This window comes from Mytilus edulis, chromosome 1 (assembly GCF_963676685.1).
Source record: "Mytilus edulis chromosome 1, xbMytEdul2.2, whole genome shotgun sequence".
Classification (NCBI taxonomy): Eukaryota; Metazoa; Mollusca; class Bivalvia; order Mytilida; family Mytilidae; genus Mytilus; species Mytilus edulis.
In genome coordinates, this window is record NC_092344.1 from 68,813,765 (window position 1) to 68,834,746 (window position 20,982).

The following is a 20,982-nucleotide window of genomic DNA, read 5'->3' on the forward strand; positions in this document are numbered from 1 at the left end:
AGTCTTGTATGATTTTAAAATTTTAGTTTCTTGTGTATAGTTCGGAGTTTAGTATGGCGTCCATTGTCACTGTACTATTATGCATATTTTAGGGGCCAGCTGAAGGACAACTACGGGTGCGGGAATTCTCGCTACATTGAAGACCCATTGGTTGCCTTCGGCTGTTGTTTGCTCTATGGTCGGGTGGTTGTCGCTTTGACATATTCACCATTTCCTTTCTCAATTTTATTTAAACGGGGTAAGTTGGGGGGAATTGTTTTTATCTTTAGTTGACTTTTTAAAAGCCGTCCAAAAGTTTGTCCATGTCTTTCTTACAACGTCTCAAGACTATCCAAGTTTCTTAGTTTACATTTTTTCTGACAATTTCACCCAATTTCTTTATTGTGTTACCTTTTTAATTATTTTAATATTTTCCTTAAACAGTAATCTTACTTCAGCATGTTCAGTAAAATTTTAAAAATATTGTCCGTTTAAACGATATTCATGTATTCGTTGCTATCGTCCTATATTCATATTATATGTACAACAAAAACTTTTTTCATATTGTTAAACGGTAATTATAATGATATATGCATTAAAACGTTTATAAAGGTAAGTAAATCTTGCATCATTAAGTATTTGCATACATTGATTCTGCTTCCAGTAGTTCTTTGATACATTTGTAGCAATATTCGTACTGCTCCTGTTAACAAAAGAAGAAACATATACAAGTTGGACTGAAAGTAAAGATAATAACTTAGAACCTTTATGAAGAAATACATAGAGTTTTAAAGATTTATACTGAAGTTGCTATTGATTTAACTTTTGTTTTGTTATACACAAATTGAAACTTGTAACGAAGAACGAGCAAGGAAGAAAAGCAATTACATGATATCCTCTAGGCATGTTTTGGGAGCTTACACGTGAATTAACTGAATAACTGTGAGCTTAAAATTAAAACTGAAAACGAAATATGTATTCTAAATGTATTGTCGTGCAATCAGGTTTTTAAACAACCACAATTTTGCAGAGGTTGCATATGTTAGATCGAAGATATACTTACACAGTTCTTAAAGAATTCTGGACGTCTTGTTTGAATATTCCTTACTACTTGAAAAACATCGACCTCTTCGTCTATTTTCATTTTGTCAAAAATAAGACAAAGTGAAATAAACAACCCACTTTTGGTGCATCCATCTCTGAAAAGTTGCAAAAAGGTACATATTGTTTAAATATTTTCGATTAGTAAAACATGAAGCTCGATGCATTAAGAGTACACAAAATAGTATAGTCCTATGCTTGTTTTTGCTGTTTCTACAAGTTGGATAACTGCTGAGCTATGTTTGTCTTCGTGTTGTTTTTTTTGTAACATGGAAGTATTGAATGAAATATAATTGATTGTTAAATGAATAAGATACAGAAGGCATTGGTATCGCAGATATACCAACCTAATATAAAAATTAAGAGTATAATGGTATATTCTCAAATGTGTTCTATTGATTTTTTTTTACAGCAATACACTTATTGCTTACGATATATTCACTGTTGGAATGAAGCAGAACGGCTAAAATTGTCACTTTACATGTACATGTTTAAACTTTCTCACCACGAAATGGCTAACTGTTATAGAGTCGCTGTTTCTTGGCTTACTATAAAGCCATTAGAAATTGTCTTCAATTCCTCAATGCTAGTATTACATATGACATTGTTATCTGTTTCGTAGCCCTGGCACCTTGTACTTCAGTATCGTTATTATGTAATGCATGTTTCGCAGATGTTTTTTGAATAGACAGTTGCGGTCTTTATGTTAGTTTCATGAAGAGTTTCTTGTTCGATTGTACTGACTTATATGATTTAAATTTAGAAACAGATTGTGTTGAACAGTAATACTTTAATAATAATTCAATATAAAAATATATTTTGATGTATTTAATTTATGTACCTGCAAACGACCGTAATTGGACATTTTTGTGAGTTCCAACTATCAACGACACTTTTTAGAAGATCCACCATCATCTTTGTTGAAGGTAGTGTAGCACCTTGCCATTCACTTATCGTTAACACATTTATTGTTCTTTTTTCTTGTTGTTTCTAGAAGGAGAAATTAAGCGGTTATAATGTATACGGGTTTTTTCCACTACGATGTAGCTTTAGTTGTCTATCTTTATGGCTCTAAGTAAGCATTTGTAAAACTTCGACCTCATACGTTAAGAACCTATTATCACAGTGAAAAGTAACTAATAAGTGTTAATACATTATATGTGTGTTATGACTTATACGAGTTTTATTTACAGGGGTGCACTCCTAACGCAAAACTTGTTAAGTTAGTAAACGAAGAAGAACGACTTAAATCGACACAAATCATTCTCTTTTTTATAAAGATTGCAACTTGGTTGAACAATATGATAGGTATATGTCTGAAACCACAATCAATATGTATTCGTGGTAGTCTATGCTAAGATATCAAAAGGTCGTTATAAATAAAGTCATGTTCTCTTTACAGTGCCATTTATTTTCCGTGCAAGACGTATGATGCGTGTACAGTATACTCTGACTAAAAGAGGGACGAAAGATACCAAAGGGACAGTCAAACTCATAAATCTAAAACAAACTGACAACGCCATGGCTACAAATAAAAAAGACAAACAGAAAAACAATAGTACACACGACACAACATAGAAAACTAAAGAATAAACAACACGAACCCCACCAAAAACTAGGGGTGATCTCAGGTGCTCCGGAAGGGTAAGCAGATCCTTCTCCACATGTGGCACCCGTCGTGTTGCTTATGTGATTACAAATCCGGTAAATAGTCTAATTCGGTAGGTCATATTCATGAAAGGGAAGGGGATTGTAGTTACGACGTAAGGAACATATCCGATATCATTTGTGAAACGGTTATTCCATAACGGTCAACCAACTCGTGATCAAACGGCAGGTTCTACTTCGTTTGAAAACGGGTATACTACTGTTGCCTATATAGATCATTCACCTCACTTGGATTTTTTCAGGTTTTTTTTCGATTGTATGCTTTAACCGTATTTTAACTTATTCATGAACATAAGTATCCAAATAAAATTTATTCTATTATCATGATTATTAAAATAATTCATTCAACAATGTCCAACTTATATCCCTTATCAAACCAATTTCAGGCTTATCAACCGTACAATAAATATTTTAAAATATAGCTGATTGTATGCCTTTTTCTTTTAGTCTATTTTTCACATAACACATAAAAATAAAAATAAAATAAAAGCTTGAATCTTATCATTGAATAATACTTCCTGACCTGTACATCAGAAATTGTTGATAGTTTTATATAGTTCAGACAATAATGAAATGATTACATGCGGAATGATTTCCTTTCTCAAACTTTGTATGTCATTTTTTATTGTAGCAATCACTTTTTAGTGTGGTGTTCTGGCATATCTAATAAATTTAAAATAAGTACCTTAATGCCACTTCTTTGGTATTTTGTGAATATTTATCTCACAGATCATCGTAACACATCTCATTTGTTCTAACATTTAATGAGAATATTTAACGAAATTGACCAAATAGAGATAACTTCTTTATTCCTGATTTGTATATATTTCAAGTTAAACGTGTCGCTCAACTCATATAATATCATTTAAAAAAAATAAATATAGGTTACCTTATATTTTAAAGCAATTTTCAACTCATCTACATTATACTCCTCTTCTAAAAGTATTGTAAAGTCACCAATTGTAAGTGTTTCTGATTTTCCTAACCACAGTTTTGCATTCTAATAAAAAAAAATCCAAGCAAGGCCAATTATAAAAGAACATGAACGATTCATCCTTTGTTTAAAACTTAAGATTACGTTTCATTATGCGTATACATTGTCGTTCATTAAAGCAAACATAATTGTTAGGGTAAAAATGTCTTAGGGAGCTGTTATATTATGCCATATAATAAATTATTTTTTTTTGTGGTCAAGGAAATCTCAGTGCTTTTTCCATGAGATATTTTAACATAGAAACCGTGAACCGATTCGCCGATTAGGTGATGTGTCCCGTGTTTAAATAAGCAAATAATCAGTTTTGATTTAAAAAAGAAAGGATAAGATAATGACAGGACAAAAGAAGATTTTACAACATTAATGTCTGTTGGGTTTTTTTTTGCAAGATCATTGCCTTTTTTAAACATTTATATATATTGATTGATTGGTGAATGCGTTAGCCTTTACGCAACGAAAGCACAGTTTTATTGCGGCGATTAAACATTTATGATCGCCGTTCTTACAAAATGAACATTATATTTGCAAATGACGTCTGAAAAAGACGTTCAACAAGAAGAGATGTAAAACAAATTAAATTTACTTTGTAGACTTGGTCCAAAATCACAATGATTCTCGAGTTATGGTCATATACCATTGTCCAGAAATCCACAACAGTGTCTTTCAGTGGACATTGTGTAACGAAGAATCGGCTTTCATCTCTGTATCCCTGAAAACGTTTAAAAATCAAAAAGATATCAAAAGAGTAGTTGAAGGAATAATATCCTTTTTTCTAAAATTAGAAGGAGAAAAGGGGTGCCCAATCAAAGAGAAAAGGGCTAAACAAACAGCCATACACATTGTTGCAATATAGCTTCCGTGCTTTAAGTTTAAAAGTCTAATGTTTTAACCGACACAGAACATAAACATTAGGCATTACTGTTAACAAATAACATCATATATTTTGTTGGAAATATCGCCAAATGGACGAAACACTTTTTTTTTCGTTAAGAAAAACTTGATATTCAAACTATTTTTGCAAATATTTTTTCGTTACCGATAACTTTATAATACTTACAGGTATAATCACTGCGTTGATGTAATCATTTCTTGTTTTTCCGTATGACATCAGGTATGGTCGAAAATGGTCATCTAAAAACGGAATGTGTTATGAGAAAAAAAAAATGAAATAACAAACACTGAACCTTAAGGACAAATTCAAAACAGAAAGTTCTCTATCAAATGTCAAAAATAAAAATTTCAAATCAATCAAACAAACCAAACACATCATACCAATGGAAAACATCTGTCATAATCCTGAACTGGTACAGGCATTCGAGAAAGAAATTGTTTGAAGTAATTAGTATACAAACTTGAGTGGATCAATCCTTCGACCTTATATATTGCAAGTTGGGTTTTTTTCCTACATTGAAGGGATTATGGACATAATCTATGAATGCTTTTAATTATATTTTCATTTTCTTAATTAGAATGATTAAACAAATGCATCTGTTTTTCAAATTCTCTAATTGTCTTTTTGTCTTCATCCTACATCTTTTTTATTATTTTATACTCAATTCTATAGAAAGGATTTTGATGCTTATAAATAAGACGTTGTATGATTGCCAATCCTACAACTCTCCACAAGGAAACCAATAGACACAGACATTAACAACAATATGTCATCGTACGGCGTAAACAATAAGCAAAGACTATACCGCATAGCCCAGTGTGCCTCTTTTTACTTTTATACTCTGCAATTTCAAACATTCTTTATTTTGAAAATCGGAAGTTGTTTCATTGTTAGTTTGTCATATTATGCCTTAGAAACGTCACATACAAAGGTGTATATTGTATTGCATGATAAGTATACATATACATTGTAACTTTGTTACTGTATAAATACTTCCTTAAATTGAATATTATTATGCCAAAAAAAGTAAAAATACAAAAAAAACTTAACTCCGAGGAAAATTTAAACGGGAATCCCTTATCAAATGACAGCATCAAAAGCTGAAACACATCAAAAGAATGGAAAATAACTGTCACTTTGAGTCATATATTATTTAGAAGTATTCCTAAAATATATTACAGGAAAATCAACTTACGTGGAAGGATATTCTTTACCAAATTTTTGGGTATATTTTCTTTTAAATTTGCAGCAGTAAAATTTGATGCAGGATATGATGGTCTCATTGCTTCTAATGTCTAATTCAAAATAGAAATTATATTGGATTTAAATAAGAAATCAATGATATAAAGCTTAAAGTCACCTAAGAAAGATTTATAATTGATTAGTTTGTTATACAATTTACATAAAAAGAACATTTGTTAGTACTTAGTCAAAGTTGATTGTTCAAAGATATTTATTTTTGTTGGATTGAATAATAGAATATTGCGTATTTGTCAAAACGTTGATTGATAACTACAACACGTGTTTACTAACATGCAGCAACTGATTGGAGACCTTGGCCGTTGTTCTTATTTTATTGGATACTTTTGTTAAAAATTCCAATTTTTGAACACATTAATACATGTTGATGATTTTTTTTAAGGTTTTACGACCTCTTGTAAATTAAAGTAATGAGGACCTAAAAATATGTTATCTTGCAATTTATTAATGTACTTGCATTTCGGCTGTCGTTGATATATTGCAGTATTTTTGGATACTTTTATTTCGTTTCATTTTATTAACACGATGTATCTTTTGAAGACGGACTGATTGTGTCACGATTTATTAAACTAGCATAATTTTCAGTACTGTCGCTTATCTTTTTGTGAAAGTCTTACGGTGACTTGCTGATGTTATGCATAATATTTTTTTTATAGTCACCTATCATTTTTTTAAATTCTTAAATGATAAAACTGTTTTGTTCAATATATTATATTTCTGATTGTATTCACAACCAAGCGATAACATAAACAGAGTACTAAAATTGGTGTTAATTGTCTTACCTGAAACTCCCGTTTGTACACTTTTTGATTTTTCGGTAATGTCTTACATTCCTGATCCTCAATATATTTACAAAAATCATTCTTTGGAATAGCCGTCTCTGGCACTGTAAACAATTCTAGTAGTGCTTTAAATACTGTCTCATACTGTTCCTGTATGATTTCAAAGGAAAACCATTATTTCATGACAATGAATACTACCCAAAGAGTACAAACATCATCAGGCTAGTAAAAAGTCAAATTCTAGTCTCCCTTTAGCATTGACAAACGTTTTTGACTCAGATTTATGTACGTTGATCGAAAGGCATTCGGAAAATCCTTATACATGTGACATGTTTTTAAAAATAACTTAATTATGACGCTTTAAGAAATAGAAAAAAATTTATATTTTACATTTTTAAACAAATCGATTTCCCCCAAATGCTGATGGGTTGGTTTGGATCATATTTTACGGCATACCAGAACCGTTTACATTCAATTTCAAAGCAAAACCATTCTTGTCGAGTGTATATTTCAAGTTCAAAGCAAAACCATTGTTGTCTGTAAGAAGAAGAAGAAAAAAAAAAGCTTCGTGTTCACTTATATGTTCTGTCAAGAGTTTTACTATTTTTCGATATATGATTTCTTTGGTAAGTTATTTTCATTACATTGAAGTCGGCCTTTATTACAGGAGTAAAAGTAGCATTTGTAAGGAACTATATAATTGTCTACGGATACTACGTCATCAACAACGCATTGGCAACATCATTTGGTGTAATACGTCAGAAACGTTTATTTAATTATGATTATAGATTTTTATTTTTCAACCAATGAAATAAATGTCTTTCATTTTGTTTATCAGGAAAAAATCCATTCACACTTATCTTAAATAATCTCCATTAATTCATTCATGACCTGCAGATTATCAATCCAAAGATATCCAACATACGATCAGTATAGTTACGTAGGTTAAGTTCAGTCAGTCTGGTGTTATTATCGTTTTATTATCTTAGTTGTAACTACAACATTTTCAACTAATCATGTATCTACTATTCTTTTAAATCATGCAAGAACAATAACATTTGCTACTTGACATTTGGTAACTACCAATACCGATACATCACATTTAAGCTAGTTTTCTAAGAAAGGATTTCCAATTCATTGCATGATTTTTTTTAGCTTACTAATGAATCTACTATCGATGAACAAAAATCCTGAGGCATGTTCCTGTTGAAAACTAATCAAAAATAGCGATTACAAATTAGCAAATATAATGGTTCAACGAATATGTGACCCATAATTCAAAATCGTAAATGTTTTGGTATGATGAAGTTCGATAAGAAAACAGACTTTCAAGATGTTTTTCATTGTACAAAAACAGTTTTCTGGTTGTCTATAAGTCCCCGAGAACATCATCAGTTCACTTGTCGGTACCTCGACTAACATTTCTTAATCATTTGTAAATTGTCCGTTTTTAAACTAAGACGCTGAAACAAAATCTTGTTTGAACTTTCTCATGCAAAGTTGATCTTATTTAAATTTGGTTTGTATTTTGTCGTCTTGATCATACATGTACTTAGCTTTCCGACATAAGGTGTCAACCGTTCTTGATGAAGGAAATATAGCAAAAAAACGTTGTTGTTTTTATTATTTCACAAATAACATGGGTCGATATCGCGTCTAGTGGACAATCAGTCACATATAGTTTCATCTGCTCAGAATGTTCTACTTCATTAAAGACAGGATTTGTGACAAATATTACTTTAATTGCACGTTTATAAATCTAGATATTATTAAGAAATTACAATTTCAACTCCCTCAGTTCAAGTTGAACTTAGATGGATTTTGCGATTATTAAAGGTCCCTGTTTGGTCATATAGCTCTTCAACTGTTTCATTTTTACTCATCAATGGCATAAAAATATTCGGATTTGAGCGTATCTGATGATGGTAAATATAGAAAAGTGTCTTACTTTTTTATATGCAACCAATTGATCGAATTATGCAAAGACCCTAAAAATCGGTTGCAATGCAAAAGTATTACCTACATGTGTTTGAATCATATTCATTCTGTCCTTCCTCATCATCTGAACATACTCCATAATATCAACGTGTCCAACTTTCTTGCCGTACTCATATATTGCGTCTATAGCAATAAATGTTCCGGTTCTTCCTAGTCCAGCGCTAACAAATGATATATCAAAAGAATTGATCAAAACAAAATTAGTGCTAATGAAATCGCAAATTCCAATATATTATCATTAAATTCGCAGTTTAATGTTTTCACTATAAATATAGCTAACTTACAAAAAGTGTGTTTATAGAAATACTGGTTACGATAAATTATTCAAAGAAAATAATGCTTATTACTAGTTTTGAATCTTGAAATATGTTTTTTTAGTTAAATTGATAAGTATGTACTGCTGAAATACGGTAAAGATTTGTTCTAAGAGCTGATTCACAAAGATTGAAACATTATCACTTAATGTCATGTTCATACCTGCAATGTACAACCGTAGGTTCATTTTTATCACAGTGATCACGTTTGACTTTCCTGTAAAAATGAACCAATTTGATGCTGTCAGGAACACCGTGGTCTGGCCATTGGGTGAAATGGTACTGGTGAATGCTTCTTTCTCTCTCGTTCTAAAATATAGGCTGTTATTGAGACAGAAAGAGTACAGAAGTCAAAGGAAAAAAGTCAAAATCAAGGAAAATACCAGGATCATAGGTAAAAACGTAAAATGTTGAACAGAAAACTAACGATATAACAACATGAACCAGAGGAAATGGAGGTTAAAGCTAGGGAGGGCATTCGAATTGAGTGAGTGCGACTGCAGCAAAACGAAAAGTCACAAAAATACTGAACTCCGAATGAAATTCTAACGGAAAGTCCCTAATCAAATGGCAAAATCAAATGATAAAACACATGAAACGAAGCAAAGAAATACTTTTTTTAAATTAACGTTAAACTTATAACAAACGTTTTTATCACCGTATAAACATCAATCAAAAACACAGTCCCGTAAAATCAGTTTGTATCCAGTTACGAAAGATATAGATAAAAACAATAATTAATTGAATTTTAATCTGAAACGGTCAATTTGATCTTATCATCATCTGAACATTATGTACAAATATTTGTAATTCCATTAAAAGTCTTTAAGTCAAATTTATCCACTACGGTAGATTCAGTACTTTTTAGACAAAACTCATGACGTCAATTAAGTACTGACAGTAGTAGTTCAGACAATTCAGTATACGGTTGATGTGTACAGTTAATTAATACCATATCCTGAATAGTCTGAACATCAACTGAACAGATCTTATTTTCTGCCGTCGAATTGTCGTGACCATTACTCATTTCATCGCAGTGGATAAGTCGGAAAGATTGTAATGATACATCTAATTTATTGTTTAGTCTTTTGAGAGCTGATCAGATCACCATGACCTTTTGAGATAAAAATTGGTTAACATAACGCAGTTGTAATAAACATCAATTATAATTATCTTTTTACGCTCAATTTCTCTTTTTTTTTTTATCAATTTTTATTTGAGAACGTTGTACTCATTACCGTATCTTTATGGTTGGATATAGTTATCCGTCTGTATACATAAATCGTATGTTCCTTTTCTTCTGTCATGGTAAGCCGATAATTATCTACTACCATTGGGTCATTAACTGCATCAGGCCAATATTGTATACATTTTTCCTGGAAAAAAAATCACCAACAGTGATAATGCACTACATTGTATATATGTCCTGACAAAAACTATTTCGAACCAGTCCTACAAAATCATTCATTTCCAGTTTAAACATGTAAGACATAAAACAAATACACCAAAATAATAGTTCTGTCCTATAATCTAGTAATATTTCAGAATTTATTTTTTTTGTAATAAATTATCACAATATCAACAGCATTGTAAATATTCACACACATTTCAGCTGATAGTAAATTTTATGTTCTAAATATACCATGAAGCGTTTAACTTCGAGTATTGGTTTAGTAGATGATTTTTCATAAAGAGCATACAAGGTGTAACGATTGATATCGTATATCGTGACGGAAACCGGTTTAAGTGATATAAATCGAACTGTCTTTGTACTTTAATGACATATACTGAGTCTGATGTATAACGCGGTCTAATTGGGATTTTGTAACACTTGTCATGAAAAATGACTTTACAACAGAGGCAACAGCAATATATTGTGTTGTCAAAATTATATGAGAGACACCTTTGATCAAATAGCGATACTATGTATATAGGACATCATGCCAAGTCCACAAGGTAGCAGTTTCGCTGACTTTGTCTCATCTATTCCCGACCAATTTCCAACAGACAAGTCTTTGTTTAACAATTAAATGTCGAAAACTGAGGTAAAGTAGCACATTCCAATCTTTTATTGATTGGTGTGACCGGGCTAGGAATTGGAACTACAACTTCACAACCTCGGGGCGAGCGCACCACTGCAAGCTGCGATTTGTTCTGTGTAGCAATGAATGAAAACTAGCCAAATTGATACGATATTCTGGTGCTTGTATTTACTATCATGATTTCCTTGATAGAAAGTTGTTGTAACAAGGAAGTTTTTAACCAAGAGCTCAAAATGGTAAAGTTTAAATCATCCTTTTGGGAATTTTACGGACGCCTTCACCAGTTGGTTGACCTTTTAAGACTACCAACTTTACAGATGACATCGAATAGGTTCCTTGTATCGTTACTACAATCCCATTCCCTATTCACAAATGTGACCTACCGAATTAGACTTATCACCGGATTTGTACAAACATGAGCAACACGACGGGTGACAAATATGGAGCAGGATCTGCTTACCCTTCCGGTATCTATGATGAGTTTAGATACCCTTCTGGAGCACCTGGGATCACCCCCAGTTTTTTTCGAGGTTTGTGTTGCTTAGTATCTATTTTCTTTGTTGTGTTTTGTGTACAATCGTTTGTTTTTGTTTCTTTTAAGCCTTGGCATATTCAGTTTATTCATAATTTATAAGTTTTAATGTTCCTCTGGTATCTTTTGTCCCTCTTTTAAATTACTTTTAAGTCACATTTTTTATCGGATTGTCATGATAATGCCTTTTAAGATATTATGCGTTCATCTTTATTCAATTGATTTTATATGATGAATGTGATAATATAATTTGATACCCTTCTTCCTTCTTTCAGCTGTGTAACCATGACAATTTTGCCAACGTTTTCCTGCCATACCATATGCCAGAAATCTCTTACGGTATTACTCTTTGGACCTTAAAGTAAATAACGATTTGTACCAATAAAAATGTATTTACAAGGCGAGTATGGAAATACTGTTTAGAAAAACGGCATCGCAAGATTATCAAAAATTCTGGTTTTGAATTATAATTCTTAAAAAATATTTTTGTAAATCTATTTTCTGATTGATAGATAAAAATATAAAGAAATTGTTTGAACGATTTCAATACAAGAAACACCTTTGCTGATAATACAAGAAACACCTTTGTTGATACATAGAAAGAACATCGGTTTATTTTCAACTTATGAGCTTGAATGTCCCTTTGCTATAATTCGCCTTTCTTTTGTTACTTCTTCAATACAGATAGATTTGTTTTGGTTTTTTGTTTGAATATATATTTCTACATTAGAAAATGCCTGTACCAAGTCAGAAATATGACAGTTGTTATCCATTCGTTTGATGTGTTTGGACTTTTGATTTTGCCTTTTGATTTTGGACTTTCCTTTTTGAATTTTCCTCGGAGTTCAGTATTTTTGTGTTTTTACTTTTTTCAACACTTTTAAAAATGAAAGATGTTTGAGACAGTTTCCTGTTGACAAATGAATTAGAAGCTTACACATTTAAAGGTCATCAAGATCATTAAAAATAGTCAGCTTTGTTCTTTTAAAACAATTAAAAAAACATTAATGTTCATCTCTCCAAATATCTTATTGAAAAACAAGAGTATAATTGTCACCCTAACCAATGTCTATAAAGTCAAACTCAAACGTGCTCGGGACAATTCCAAAAGTTTCATTCCTAAACATGCTTGATAAATGATCGTAAGCACTTTGTTTTAAATACCAGCTCTAAAAACTTTTATCAATTTGCAAATAATTCTTCACAAACCTTGGCTTGCTATATATGCCTTTTCTTGGTCATAATTCTGAAATACACATGTTCATAACTAAATTCAACAGTTTCATCAAGTTTCTTTCAAAGTTACAGAACCTATGGCAATATGTATAATGAATGACCATATTTAAAATCCATTTACTCTTTAAATGTTTAAACGAAAAATATTACAGTTAATTCCGTGACTATAAAACGAAATATAAGACTAATAAAATAAATAAATAATTGATGACCATATTGCCAAGATAAAGATACTGATATGTCATAGTTCCAAAGTAACATAAGAAAGAAACCCTACATTAAAGCCTTCTAAGAAGGTAGTTCTTTTCTTGTATAATTGTAAAAGATCCTAAATTTGCATTCAGAGATACCTGTATGTGTGTGTAAGTGCAAGATATGTGGCGATATACATTGTACAGTATAATTATTTCATTTTCAAATCTTACGTCAATGTAGCTAGCATTAATATAATCAGTCTTTGTGTTTCCCTTCAGCACAATACGTGAATGATCATCTATAAGAAAAAAAAGTATATGAAAAATAGATGTAGTATTATACCAAATAAATATAAGACATACTTACAAAATGTAGATGAAATAAGCAGGTAACGCAAAAAGATATGTATATAAATGTTAAAACTCAATTTAATATCAATTACCTTACACTAGTTTGTTCTTCTTATATTAGTAAAGAAAGCGTTTACTATAAATCCATGTAACATTATTGAATTTTGAAAGACTTGACAGATTAAAGAGGCGGAAACTGGCAACACAGCTTTAAGACTTAACACTTTTATAGACAATAATGGTGTATCGACATATCAACGAAATAAGGATGAGGCGTTAGAAAGGGGAAATGCGAAGCTTTGTCTAGATTTTCCCCGTTACGGGCCAAATCCTTATTTGGTTGATATGTCAATTCAATAGACTAGTATAGTCTTAACTTAATACTGCAATCTTAAAACAAAATCTCAATTGTTGTTTCTTGTGTTATTGTAATTCATTTTATTTAAATATTGGGAAAAGCATCTTTAAAAATGCCTCATATATGGCGGAGTAATATCATACGTAAATAAAATGTGATCTGTTGAAACCAAACGATGGTGGAAAGATTCGTTTGAGTATGACTAAAATATCAATAATAAACATGAAAATGTTTCAAACAACTCAGTGCAATATGTTTCCAGACAATTGTATAATAAATAAGCTTGAGTCGTTCCACGCCTCGATGTTAACAAAGACAGGTTGAAGTGGTTGTCGTGAATTATTAAATATAGTTCCGGCAACTTCTATTTAAAGATTCATGAGCATGATGAGGTCAGTGAAACATAGAAATATACAGTCAACGTATTTTGACTGCTAAAATAGAAAGAGTGCAGTATAAAAATTAATATTTGACCGACGTTAATGATTTCTTATTTTGGCGAGACAAAATGTTTTATGGTGCACAAAATGAGTTTGATATTGTCAAATTATTGCAGTAACGTTTGTCAGCTCAATTATTTTGAACAATTTTAACATACAAGGCCATGTCGTGAGGAAACGGTTTTTAACTTTGTTTTCTTCTTTTGAACCCTCAACATGTGCACGGACCAGACCTTTAGGTAAAATCTAAAAAATAAAAAAATACAAGTTAGAAACATTGAAATTTGAAACTGAATTGAAACCACCCGTACACGTGTTACTCATATAAAACAAACGTTAATATGTAGAACCTTGAAATAAAGCCTCATAACGATTAACTATAATTCACTCCACTATTACACTTTTAAGAGTATTCTAGGACCAAATAGACATGCATTGGTCGTGTGGTTTAGCCATTGACATTTTTGAATTAGGGTCCGGTTTGCATTGTAAAGAGTTACATGAAACCTTCCCATTTAGACATGTGATTGATATCACATTTAAATGTTCCAAGTTTACTGTAACAGATACACTTTTTATTTTAAATATCGTTTTCATTACAACTGTCCTCATTATATCCGCCTTTTGTATTCAATATGTGCTACCTAAAATTTCCAAAAATATCAACAGGGTCCTCCAAATATCCCTCATACATGTTGGTTCACAATACGCAGTCAAGATATGAGTTTTTAAGGTCTGTCATTGCCGTCTTCTCAATTATAGTCCTCTAAACTTAGTTAAAGAAAGTCACGAATTCAATTACATTCATCATATGATCATGAGTGATACGTATACCCCAACTTTACTATTTTGGATTATTAATTAAGTAAATGCGTGAATTAACTGAAATGTAAATGATCTACGACATATATGATGCATATTCGCATAAAAGATCACCTATACAATTCATTTGTTGTCACTCAAACTAAACGATATTATTATTTACATAGTCAGTCAGGAAACTAAAACATACGGGGTGAGAGTTTGCTAGAGACCTAAAACTATATCAATTGTGTCGTTAGATTTCCTATTGGTTGCGAGTGAAGCTTATTTCTGTGAAGTTATTATATTTAAACTCAAACAAAATGGCTAACCTCGTATTCTTTCTTGAAACCCTCATCTTTCAGTTTTTCATTAATAACGTCCTTTAAATTTCCAATTTGTATCTTGTATGCAAACTGTTCAGTTGGTACATTATTGTACACAGTTTCATCTCCTTCAAATTGTAGCTCGGTTTCTTTTGTGTTTTTAAGGTAAACAGTCAATTCATCTGGATCTAATGTTATTGCTGAATTTTCATATTTGTTTCCATTATTGGTTTCTCTATTCCCCTCTAAAAAAACGAGGTTACATGACTGTACTTAACTTAAGCAAATGTATGAGTTGTTGAATCGGTACACATTTTTTTTCATTTCACAATTTATTTTTTGTTTTTATTTTCGTTCATTAACAGCAACAAGAAGCTCTCAGGAGTCGGAGTATCTCACTTTAAATTTTTTGCTTAACTCTTTTATCAATGATTATTTTGTTTTTCAATATAAATTAAAGAGCGACTTAAAATTGCAATTTAAATGTTCTTTGTATCTGTCATATTTTCTTCAAAAGTAAAAAAATGCATTGTATCCCCATGTTCCATTTAAGCCATAGTGTCTATGATTCTTGCCTTACAAGGAAATAAAACCAAAAACAATATACTAGATACTCTTCAATGTTTTGTCTGAAATTGATTAAGCAGTATCAATATACTCATAGACATCGGTGAGATTTTTATAGTATGCAAACTAGATGATCAAATTGTGTTTGTTTTTTTTTGGTGATAAGAACAATAATTCTCAAAGGTTTAAATCAAATAACATTTACGTGTAGATCTTTCTTTCCTGAATGTTTTTGCTGTCTACAGTTTCTTATCAATTAATATTATTCAAGATATTAACCGAAAATTGAAATGTTCTTAAAATCACCAATTCAGGGGCAATAAATTTAAATTCAGACACCTGATTTGGCTTAAAATTTCAGGGAAGGTAGACCTTGAACTAATTAATATTTTAAATCTTGTCTGATTTGCTCTAACTGTCTTAAGTTTTGAGATATAAGTCAAAAACTGCATTTACCCTATACTCTTTGTTTAGCAATGGCATCTCTGTTTTCTAAGGAAACAGAAATCAAAACTCAAACTTTATTCTATATAACCCAAGAATCAACATCTTAAGTTGCTTTTTTATAGTAGCTTTAGAGGACAAAAGTTTTAAAAAAAAACATGATACACACATTGTGTAAAATTGTCTTTTGAGGTCAATAGCTCTATAAACAATCTTGGTCATTTTCATTTTTTTGTAGATCTTACGTCCCCGAATATTGTTGCTGTTTAAAATTTATCTTCATCGTCTATAATATTCAAAATAGTAACCAAAAACTACAAAATTTCCTGGAAAAAACAGTTAAGTGACATAAACCAAACAATGAATGTTCGGTTTGTTTGTAGATTTCTAGGCTATTAGATCTAGACCTATTGAACCTTTTGACTATAAATGCTTTAGCTTTTGAGATATAAGGCCAAGACTGCATTTGACCCCATGTTCTATTTTTAGCCATGACGGCTATGTTTGTTGACGGATCAAAACTTTGATTTCAATTTGCAGTTTAAGTTTGAAAGTATTTAATTAAGTAGTTAAAGTGGAGAAGTCTCTTGAAAGAGGGACGAAAGATACCAAAGGGATAGTCAAACTCATAAATCTAAAACAAACTGACAACGCCATGGCTAAAAATGAAAAAGACAAACAGAAAAACAATACTAAACATGACACAACATAGAAAACTAAAGAATAAACAACACGAACCCCACCAAAAACTAGGGGTGATCTCAGGTGCTCCGGAAGGGTAAGCAGATCCTGTTTCACATGTGGTACCCGTCGTGTTGCTTATGTGATTACAAATCCGGTAAATAGTCTTATTATGTAGGTCACATTCATGAAAGGGAAGGGGATTGTAGTTACGACGTAAGGAACATATCCGATATCATTTGTGAAACGGTTATTCCATAACGGTCAACCAACTCGTGATGGCGTCCGTAAAATTTACGAAGGGATGATTTCAACTTCACCATTTGGAACTCTTGGTTTAATAACTTCCTTGTGAGCAGCAACCCTCTATCAAGAAAATCATGATAGGAAATTAGTTGAACCAGTTTACGACGACGACAGACGACGGACGACGACGAACTCTAAGTGGGACCAGGTGAGCTAAGATTTTTATTTCTACGCCGCCTAAAATGGCCAACCTAAATCTTGTTTCCCCTTCTTAACCAAATAGAAATAATATTTGTATGAAAAAAAAGAAGTTTTATACAAAAATAACAGAATTTTAGAAGATCATTGTTAGTTAACTATAACGTTAATGACTCAATGTAGAGCTATAAATATTTGATTCATATTCTAGAAATCATAGTCGAGATTTTGTAACACAAATTATTAGCTTTTATGGGCAAATGTTCATTAAAAATTAATAATAAATTTACAAGAAACATGCAGAAACAGGCAAAGTATATCCACACACGTTATTCAACATAGCTAAACGTTCAATATTGGTTGGAATTATAAAATTTAAGGTATCAGAAAACAGTTACCGTTCGACTGGTTTGAAAATCACATAATCGTTTGAAAGGTGGATACAGAGTAGTTCAGTCTTTAGTTAATATGTTGTGTTTTATGTAATGTTGTATTTCTTTCAGTCATTTTTTTACACGGCGTTGTAATCTTATGACTTTAATTTCTCATTAGCATCTTTTACCTCTTTTTAACCACTGCCTTTTCCCATGACCTTGTCAGTTTGTTTTCGACTAACGAGGCTGAATACGCATTTGATATCATGAACTTCTCTCGTTATTTGGTGAAACGAAAATAGACAGGTAATAAATAATTGAAATTGTTATATAAACTTACTAGAGGCAGTCTTTTGAATTGATTTTGTATTGTCTGAATATTTATCAGTTGGTAACTTTAAGTTTCGTCTACAAATAAAAACTTGCACATTTCAAAATTATAAAGATTACACTCGTTCACATACAAGGTTTGGTATTTTGGTTCTTCTAAATATTCCCAGGGATTCAACTTGATTAAATCAATGTACTATTAACTAAAATAAATAATGACAATTGTTCACAAATATTTAAAATTTTGATATAGTTGTCGTACATGTCAGTATACAACGCTTTCATCGGAATTACTGTTATCCGGGGGATCCGGTTAATATTAAGTAATTATGATAAGCGAAATGCATGTTCTCTTTAGGGCTGTCAATAGCAAATCATATATTGGCTGGCTCGAAACAACAAGCGGATGTATTCCCTCCTTGGCACTTGTGAATATTCTGATGTGGTAATTTTCTTTCTTATAAATAGACATGCAAAAAACGATGTGTTTCACATGATTGATATAAAAAAAGTGTATGAAAGAAATAACTATTAATACAATTGTAAACAACAAACCAGTACAAGAGAGACTAATTAATTTTATTTATATGCATTTTTGTAAGAAAACATTGATATCATCATGATCATAGAGCATACAATATTCAAAACCGGATTTTAAAATCATAATTATCTTTATTTTACAAATTTTTATGTATCTTTTATCTTTAAACAAATAAGAATACAAAGTAGCAATATTTTTCAAGATAAAAAAGCACCTTGCTTGAATCACGAACTTACTTGTATATAAAATATCCTGCTATCATAATCAAAATGACTGCAATAACGGCACCAATGCCTCCACCTATCGCTGCCCCGTTAAGCTCTTCCTGCAGTTCTGATCTCGCTGAAACTATTTTACATTGAAACACGTATAATTTGCGATGATCATCATCAATGATCATATGGTTATTCTTATCTTTAACATAAATCACCTGATACTAAAAATATAGTCCGTAAGAACGGACAAGAACGTATAGCATGTTTCGTAAGATCAGTATATATTGCTGCATAAGCGACACGCACATTTTAAATTAGGTTGATTACCCATATCTGCTCATAAGGCATTACAAAAAAACCACAAAGGTAGAAAAAATGGGCGACAGATACCAGAGGGACAGTCAAACTCTTCGATTGAAAACAAACTGGCAACACCATGGCTAAACAATAAAAAGACAAACAGACAAATAATAGTACAGAAGACACAACATAGAAAACTAAAGACTAAGCAACTTGAACCCCATCAATAACTGGGGGTGATCTCAGGTGCTCGGGAATGGTAGGCAGATTCTATTCCACATGTGGCGCCCGTCGTGTTGCTTATGTAGAACGTGCATGATTCAAACATGATAATAAGTATTTTTTTCAAAATATCAGATCATGTTGATTCGTTAACCATAGTACACACATTCATTACTAAAATTGAACACTTGCAATAAAACTCAGTGTATCTTAAAAAAAAAGGTTTATCAAAGTACCTTCCCTTTAAAGACACTGAAATGAAAATACTACTAAAACATTTTAAAAAACTTTTCAAAATTCTATGGATGTCGTTTGTAGGTGCATATCATTTTTGTTTTTGTTTGTTGTTTTGTACATACTTACGGCCGTTAGATTTCCCGTTTGGATTATATTATACGTGTGATATCGGGGCTTTCTATAGCTGGTTATGCGGTATAGGTTTTGCTTTTTTTGAAGGCCGTATGTGGACCTATTATTGTTAAAATCTACGTCATTTGTTCTCTGATGAAGAGTTCTCTTTTTTACAATCACACTACATCTGCTTACTTTCAAAAGGGGCGTGGTAACTACAGAAGAAATTACGGCATTGGACATAACTGCATTAAAATATATACTTGTTTCTTGTGGTGTTACATATTGATCTAAATGTCTTCATTTGTCAATATTATGCTTATCCAAAAGTATACGTCTAAATTCTAACCTTGTGTACAATTGAATCCCTTCCATTTACTAGTACATCCACCATTGCAGCCTCCCGTTGTATGATCACATGGTGGTGTTAAGCAATTTATTGAACAATTAAGAAGACATTCTTGTCCATAAAAACCAGAGCTACATGCTGTTAAATCAAAGTATTATCTTTTTTCAAAAATTGGCATGAAAATTAGTGCTTCTTAGTCAAAACAATATAAACATATTATTTTTACTTTTCTGATGTATATAAATATAAATGGTTACAAATCCTGCAATCTTTAATTACGTGAATTAGGGGAACAATTTCAGTTGATTATAATTATTACTGATATACTGTGACATCCTTGAAGTGTAAGGTACTTCTATAAAAATACGTGTTATTAATTTGTTTCAAACTTTTGAATAGCTATGAAACAACGGTTAAGGAACTGATGCATATATTGTTGTTTTTTTAACTGTTGTGCTTAAAAATGAATATGTAATACGATCGATTGTCTTTCTTCCTGTTTTATTCGTTGGTATAACTTTAAGTACCCATATTATCTCTTCGATGTAACCTCAGTATGTAAAATTACAGCAAAAAAAAGTATAAGAATAGATCGAAATATGTTAAATTTCTTTACCCTGTTTACATTTTTCACCAATCCACCCTTTTGAACAACCTGATATGCAGTTCCCTGTGTCAAGATCACACGGTCCATGACAGTTTAATGGACATTTTATTGTACAAAGTGGACCATACTGTGTAGAAGGACATCCTTGAAACACAAAACATAGATAAAACATGAATTTATGTTACATAATTTCATTGATGATTTTGACAAGAAGTTGTCGAAGCTTGCAATTGATCCATATATAAGCAGCTTTTAAATTTTTTTGCCCGATTGACATGGCTTGATTTCT

At 31.4% G+C, this 20,982-nt stretch overlaps 1 protein-coding gene across 1 annotated transcript in view; it reads right to left on the minus strand.

Annotated features, from left to right (window-relative positions):
• Positions 1-274: 274 nt before the first annotated feature.
• LOC139487900 (receptor-type tyrosine-protein phosphatase epsilon-like) overlaps positions 275-20,982 on the minus strand; it is a 46,105-nt gene continuing 25,397 nt past the window's right edge. Inside the window, exons 8-27 of the mRNA XM_071273110.1 lie at positions 20,703-20,837; positions 20,087-20,224; positions 18,886-18,997; positions 18,119-18,186; positions 15,275-15,513; positions 14,300-14,387; positions 13,224-13,291; positions 12,772-12,808; positions 11,820-11,917; positions 10,227-10,364; positions 9,152-9,297; positions 8,700-8,835; positions 6,677-6,826; positions 5,830-5,929; positions 4,800-4,873; positions 4,326-4,451; positions 3,638-3,748; positions 1,922-2,070; positions 1,043-1,178; positions 275-682 (exon numbers count right to left, since the gene is read on the minus strand). Of these exons, the coding sequence (XP_071129211.1) occupies positions 611-682; positions 1,043-1,178; positions 1,922-2,070; positions 3,638-3,748; positions 4,326-4,451; positions 4,800-4,873; positions 5,830-5,929; positions 6,677-6,826; positions 8,700-8,835; positions 9,152-9,297; positions 10,227-10,364; positions 11,820-11,917; positions 12,772-12,808; positions 13,224-13,291; positions 14,300-14,387; positions 15,275-15,513; positions 18,119-18,186; positions 18,886-18,997; positions 20,087-20,224; positions 20,703-20,837 (2,321 nt within the window). The 3' untranslated portion in view covers positions 275-610. The remainder of the gene's footprint in view (positions 683-1,042; positions 1,179-1,921; positions 2,071-3,637; positions 3,749-4,325; positions 4,452-4,799; positions 4,874-5,829; positions 5,930-6,676; positions 6,827-8,699; positions 8,836-9,151; positions 9,298-10,226; positions 10,365-11,819; positions 11,918-12,771; positions 12,809-13,223; positions 13,292-14,299; positions 14,388-15,274; positions 15,514-18,118; positions 18,187-18,885; positions 18,998-20,086; positions 20,225-20,702; positions 20,838-20,982) is intronic.